The sequence below is a fragment of the Ananas comosus genome, linkage group 8 (genome assembly GCF_001540865.1).
Source record: "Ananas comosus cultivar F153 linkage group 8, ASM154086v1, whole genome shotgun sequence".
Classification (NCBI taxonomy): domain Eukaryota; kingdom Viridiplantae; phylum Streptophyta; class Magnoliopsida; order Poales; family Bromeliaceae; genus Ananas; species Ananas comosus.
In genome coordinates this window covers 346724-353992 of record NC_033628.1, presented here as the reverse complement: position 1 = coordinate 353992, position 7269 = coordinate 346724, and the positions used below count along the sequence as shown (strand labels likewise).

The 7269-nt window shown below is 42.2% G+C and overlaps 1 protein-coding gene across 1 annotated transcript in view; it reads right to left on the bottom strand.

The window, feature by feature from the left end:
* Nucleotides 1-3686, bottom strand: part of LOC109714046 (trihelix transcription factor GTL1-like) — a 5856-nt gene extending 2170 nt beyond the window's left edge. The window contains 5 exon segments of the mRNA XM_020238448.1: nucleotides 34-404; nucleotides 493-1657; nucleotides 1688-1995; nucleotides 1997-2048; nucleotides 2763-3686. Coding sequence (XP_020094037.1) covers nucleotides 34-404; nucleotides 493-1657; nucleotides 1688-1995; nucleotides 1997-2048; nucleotides 2763-3178 — 2312 coding nt within the window. The 5' untranslated portion in view covers nucleotides 3179-3686.

The following is a 7269-nucleotide window of genomic DNA, read 5'->3' as shown; positions in this document are numbered from 1 at the left end:
GCAAAGATAGAGAGAGAGAGAGAGAGAGAGAGAGAGAGAGAGAGAGAGAGAGAGAGGTATGAAATTGAAGGAAGAGGAGGAAAACGAGAAGAAGCCCTAGAAAGGAGATAATGACATACTTGTCCCAGTTGATATCGGTTTGGTCCAAGGAGGGAACTTTGGGACGCGGCACCTCCCGCGACTCCATCATCCCTATGAATCCCACAAGCGTCGTGTCGACTATCGAGAGAGAGAGAGAGAGAGATGAGGATACAAGGGGCGGGGGGTGAACGCCGACTCTTCTTCGTCCTTCCTCCCCCTCGCTCCTCGTCGTCGTCGTCGTCGTCGTCGTCGTAGTCGTGGTCCATATTGTCGCTGCCGCCCTCGTCGATCTTCTCGCCTTCGCCCGTCACGGCGTCTCCTGGCTTCAGTTCAATCCATTTCATTACAATTTGAATACTTAGTAGATAGGAGTCGGCAAGGATTGATCGAGCTAGAAGTTTGGCTACTCACTTTGTTCGTGGCGAGGACCGGCGCTAGTCCTCCGTTGCTCGTTTGTACACCTCCGCCGCTTCTATTGCCGTTGTTTTTGGTGTCGGTTTCCGACGGAGGCTGATGCGACGACGACGACGCTGCTGCCATGAGCGTGAGAGCATCGGCTCCTTCTTGTGAACTTGGGGCATTGGTGTTGGTTTCCAATTGCTGAGGCGGCGCCTGCTGCTGCTGCTGCTGCCGTGGGACGCCCGCGTCACCGCCGCCGCTGGCGCGGTCGAGCTTCCTGCGGTAGAGAGCGTCTAATTGGTGGAAGTAGGGGCAAGTTTTGGCGTCCTCGGGGCGCTTCTTGTTGCTCTCCTTCACCTTCTTGAAGTACTTGTTGATGTTCTCCCACTTCTCCTTGCACCGCTTGGCGCTCCGGTTGTATCCCAGCCGCCGCATCCTCCCCGAGATCTCCTCCCACAGCGGGCCCTTGGGTCCCATCTCCTGGTACTGCATATCCAGCCCCGTCCGGAGCTTGATCAGCGCGTGCACCTCCGTCTTAGGCCACCGCGACGACGGCGGCCCCGCGGCCTCGAACGCGACGTTACTCGCGGGATCCTGCAGCCCTCCTCCTTGAGCCCCGAATACTACAATGTCGGTCGAAGCTGATTCCTTGAGCCCTACATTTTCCCCACTTTTCTCCTTTTGCGGCAGCGGCGTCGATAATGGCGGCTTTTGAGGCGGCGGCGGCGGCGGCTGTGGCGGCGGGGCTGGCGACGGCGTTACGACGGTGATGGAGGCGTCGGGCATTGCGGGTAATTGTATGGTTTGGCCGCTGATCTTCTGAATGAAGGAGACGACTGCGGCGGCGCGGGTGGTGGCCATGGCGCGCTCCTGCGCGAGGAGCTCCTGCTCGCGGGCGAGCCGCGCGGTCTCCTGCCGCCGCCACGCCTCCTCGCGCATCGCCCGGTCCTGCTCCCGCTTCTCCAGCGTCTCCAGGAAGCGCTTCTGCATCTCCTCCTGCCGCTCCATCACCTGCCCCATCAGCCCCTCGAAGAACGCCATCATCTTCTTGCCGCTCCTCCCCATGCTGCCGCGCCGCTTCCGCTTCCTCCCTTGCAGCTACATGCTGCTGCTGCTGCTGCTGCTCCTGCTCTCCTCCTCCTCCGTCTCGTCGTCGGATTCGCCCGAATCCGACGAGGAAGTGTTTCGACGAGAAGCTAAATCCAGCTACAGCAGCAGCTGCAGCCGCCGCGGCTGCAGCGGGAGGGGCGGCAGAGGCGGCGGGAATTCCGTGAATTGATTGTTCGGGGATGGGCGGCGGGGCGGCGGAGGAGATCGGAATCGGGTGGATCCGCGGGCGGGGAGGGCCGGACATGGGGGCGGCGAATGCGATCGAGGACGGCGTGGAGGCGGCGGCGGTGGCACCGCGCTGCGGTGGAGGGCTTCGAGCTGCGTGAAGAAGCGGTACGTCTTGCCGTCCTGCCGGCCCGCGGCGCCTTCTTTCGTGCGCTTGTAGTACTTCTGAACGTTCTCGAAACTTCTCCTTGCACTTCTTCGCACTCCTCTTGTATCCCAATTCCCCCAGTTTCCTACAACACACACCAAGCACCGCCACCACGAAATAATCAATTAAAAAATAACAATAGTAAGGAAATGAGAGGGGGTCATCATGATTATGATTACATCCACATCCATACAAACAGCATCTCATCTAAATCGAGGTAATAAAATAATTATAGTCCCTCCCCTCGCTCACCTTACCTCACCCCTCCCCCCCCCCCCTTAGCTTTATAGAAAGAGAAAATAGAATTGTAGCCCAGAAAAGAAAAAGGTGAAGAATTTAAACTAAACATATTAAATCAGGCGCACTTGTCTCGATGGTATCTTTTTACGAAAACGCCTGCAACGGATTTAGAAAAGAGTGATGAGAGATTGGTTGGGATTGATGCAGCAGATCTGAAGCTGCTCAGTCTCATCAAATTCAGTGTCAGCTGGTACTACAAAGAGAAAGACAGAAAGAGAGAGAGAGAGAGAGAGAGAGAGAAGTGATCTGTTGTGGCTTGGGAGAAGAAAAAAAAAAACTGCAAAGCTGCTACGTTAGCACTAGCACTAGAACAAATGGGCTCTCCGTGGTACGAATCCACCATCTCCGAGTTCACCGTCCAAACCCAAAAAAAAAAGAAAAAAAAAAGAAAAAAAAAAAGAAAGGGACTCCAAACATTTTAAGTTTTATTTCATGTGCAATTGAAATTAAATTTTTTTTATTATTTATTTATTTTAAATTAGGCATAAATTTATTAAACCTGGAGACTTCGTCCCAGAGGGGGCCCTTGAGGGTGGCGTCGCGGAAGGCGGCGTCCATGTCGGAGCGGATCTTGAGGAGGGCCAGCGTCTCCTGCCGCGGCCACCGGTTGCCGCCCGAAGCCCCGCCGCCTCCGCGCTCGCCGTCCTCCCCCGCCGCCAGGGCCTCTTCGTCGGCGACGGACGAAGGGATCAGCTCCTCGAAGCTCGGCGGCGGCGGCGGCTGCGGCGGCCGGCTACTGATGGGCGACGCCGCCTCCGCCAATTGCGCCTGCAGCACGGTCTGCGGCGGGGGGTCGGCAATTCCGAGCATGCGGGAGGGGAATGGGGTCAATTCCGGATGCGGCGGCGGCCCCCCATATTGTTGCGACCCTCCTCGCTGCTGCTGCTGCTGCGGCTGCTGCTGCTGCTGCTGCATGTGTTGGTACGACGCTTTGTCTCACCCTCTCTCCCGCTACTTTCTCTTTCCCGCAACTATTTTTTATCGCCCGTGACAACTACTAGTATCCTAGTGATTAATATGAGAGGATTAATGGAAGAATCCGAAATCGGAAAGGGAAAGGAGTAGACGAAGAAGGGGCTCGGGTGAAAAAGATGGGCGGCGCATGGACAACTGGAAAGAGCGCTAGCGCAAACAAGAGAAGAAGCAAAAAAAGGAAAAAAAAAAAGAAAAGAAAAAGCGAGAGATTTAGAGAGCGAGCGAGCAGAGAAAAGGGGTGGTGGAGGGAAGGGTTAAGCGTGAGCAGCGCTGGCTAATGGCTTAAGAATTCATCCTACTATCTTTTTCGAGTGTTCGTATAAATTATGGGGTTGAAAAAGAATATTACAGGTGGGTTGAGGAAGAAGAAGAAGAAGAAGGTGAAAGCAAGAGAGAGAGAGAGATAGAGATGAACAGTAGATGATGAGGAATGGAGAGAGAGAGAGAGAGGGCTACGGAGGATGATGATGATGATGATAGCGATGATGTGAGAGAGAGAGATAGAGAGAGAGAGAAGAGATGAGAAGTGATAAAACAAACAAGATGCTGCGCTGTCAGGGGTGCTTACTTTGCTGCTCTAATAATAAGTTCAAACTAAAGGGTTGAGAGAGAGATAAATAAATAAATAAATAAATAAATACAATAGAGCAACTAGTAGAATATATTTTTTACATTCACTTTATTCTAAAATCATTCGTACCGCCCTAGAGCAAGTAATAAACGACTTGATGGTTGTTATCCGAAATCCGAGTTCAAATTCTAGTTGATTCACATTTTCAGCCAAGTTTATTTCTAAATGAAATAAATAAAGTGGGTGGTGTGCTACCTATCTCTAAAATAAAATAAAATAAAATTTTATTAAAAACTAATTAGATTTTTATCGACCATATGATTGCGGATGTAAGATGTACAGCCCTTTTGGGATGTAAAAAAATATTTTCTACAGATACACCCTATTACGGATGTATATCCTACATCCCGCCAATTTACTGGATGAGATTGAATTGCAAGACCTAGAGTTAATTATGAAAGCACCTAATTTTTATACTAATAAATAAAATATCACCGATTATTTCTAACACAAATAGTAAAGGATTTAACGGTTGGTACACAAGATTTCAAGTTCGAAGCGTAATTACTTTACGTTTTCAGCTAAATTTATTTTTCTAAAAAAATAAACGAAAAGTATATATAGCATATTATATTTCTCTCAAAAAAAATAAAATATGGATACAATCGATAAAAAAAATAATTCGGAAATAATTTCGCACTTTCTCTGCTGTGATACCATAATATTGAAAAATCGATATAATATTAGACGACTTGTTCTTTGAAGTAACATAATTTATTTGGGCTAAAATTGGATGTAAATGAACTTTTGAGGGCGATATTTTTTAAGTGGAAAAATAGATGATTGAATAGTAATTAGAGAATATTTTAAGAGAAGAACTAATAAATTAGGACACAGGATGAGGTAATCCTAGCTAATTTATAAACAGCTAATTAATAGGTAAATTAATAAGATAATAATATATGTATGTGTAGAGTGGACCTTCGTTAATTAAGGATGGATATTTTGATGAACCGTTCGGGCCCATAAAAAATGGACGGTTGTGATGGAATCTTACGATGTGGGCTCGAGTAAACAACGGTAGTTGCAGGTGGAAAAAGAAATAATAATAATAATATTAATAATTAATAATAAAAGTAAAACAACAAAAAAAAATTAAAATAAAGAGTAAAATAAATGTAAAATGTATGAATACTTCTTACTTTCCCATATTATTGTAATTTGTTCCCTCTAGTTTTCTACTTATTAATATTTTAGTCTTTAAACATTACATTCTAATTTTCATTAACCACAAAAGAGTCTAATTTTTATGAAATAGCTGGTTAGTTTATTTTAAATAGTTATTTTACTACAAGAATTAGATTTTTTTTTTAATCGATCAAAAATTACGTACAAACAACATTTATATATAGACTAAAAACCGTTGATCTATTTCAAATTATTGAAATCTCTGTAACGTTCTAGACGTTACGAACACTGACACGGAATACGAAACACGACAAAACTCGGATATGGCGACATGGTAGCTTTCAAAAAATTAGAATACGAACAGAATATGGATATTACTAATAAAATATAATATTATTAGTATAGTAATATATATTTATTATATATAAAATATTAGCTTTGATAAAATATTTTTATATTTCTCTTACAAATGAAATTTAATAAAATTTTTATTAATAATTCATATATTTTAAGAAAAAAAGTTCTGCACTGTATATAATTTATGTATACTGTCAAAAAAAATTTCTATGCATTCATCAAAAAAAAAGTAAAATATATTTCATTTTACATTTTATTATATAAAAAAAGTATATGTATAATTTTTTTAATTATATGTACTATTAATCGACGTTAAACGTGTATTCCAGAAGTATCCATATTGGACACGTATCTGACACATATGATACTTTTGTTTTCAAATAGTGTTCAAATTGTTTTAGGTAAAAGATAGGAACTAAGTCGCGATATCAAAATAGTAGAGGAGGAGGCAATCCATATGCAATATATCTTAATTAAAAATAAAAAAAATAAAATGGTAAATAAAAAAAAATAAAAAAAAAAGGAAAATGAAAAGCGGTTGGGAAGGGGGGACAAGAGCACATTAAAACAGCTGTAAGGTGGGGCCCACGGGGGAGAGTGAAAGACGTCGTGAACGTGCCGGGCGTTTATCGCGGATCCCACACACAGCCACGAAAATAAATAAATAAATAAATAATAAAAAGTAAAAAATTAAAAAGGGGAAGGAAAAAAGAAGAAAAAAAATCTCACGCCGTGACAGGTAATAAGCGGCTAATGCCGCATTATTAACTGATTAATTAGTTAATTAATTAACGCCCCTCAAAAAGCCCTTTGTGTAAAGATCGTTTATTTAATTGCTTAATTGTTGTTTATTTATCTTCGTACTCTATTATAGGCTTAATTGATAGCTTAACTTAGCATCTTTTGAGCTAATAAATATAGTACATGGCCAGTTAAGAAAGAGAGTGCAAATACGTGACAACTCCCTCAATCATAGGCCGTTTTGAAATCGCCCATTTAACTTTATATATATATATATATATATATATATATATATATATAATATAAAATATATATATATAGTATATACTATTAAAGTGTGGCTAGGATGGCCTTATGGATATACGGATTGGGCTCATTGTTTTCTACTTAATGTTTTTCGATGTGTCGGACTTTTCGAATCGACGATCGGCCTCCGGTTAGAATTGATCTAGGAGTATTTGAAAGTACCTAGAAAATAAATTTTGTAATTTTTCAATATCATTTGCCTAGTATCGAAGGGCTCAAAAATCAATAATTTTCAAGGACCGTGGGTGGAGGCCGGTTGCAGTTAACGTTGCAGAAATATCCAAATCATATGGAAAATTCTTGATTTGGAAAATTTTTTATCATATAAACAAGATCAATAACTTTGATCTAAATTTATAATATCATAATCATCATATTTTGTAAGATTTTATCTATTTAGCCGTTGATTTTGAGACGCCACTTCGATATCACTAGGCAAATGATATCTAAAAAAAAAAAAAATTCGCAAAATTATTTTCTAGATACTTCAAATACTCTAGGATCAAGTCTAACGAGAGCCGATCGATTTCGAAAGTCCGAACATCGAAAAACAGGGAGTGCAAAACAAGGAGCCCTCCGGTGCTATCCATAATATCCTAGCACACTTTATATTATACTATATATATACACTTTTTATTTATTAACATCCCTTTTAATTTTTTTTTTAACTAGATAGCTTTAATTTACTAATTAGATATTTTGCAAAATATATTTTCAGGTAATATGTCAATTAATTTTTTTACTCTTTTTTTTACAAAAATCATATGGCATACGAAGCAAAAGCCAAATCAAAATTATTTACCTGGATATAAATAATTTTTTAATGAGAAAGTATATGTGAGGCTGACATGCGGGCCCCGCAGTGAGA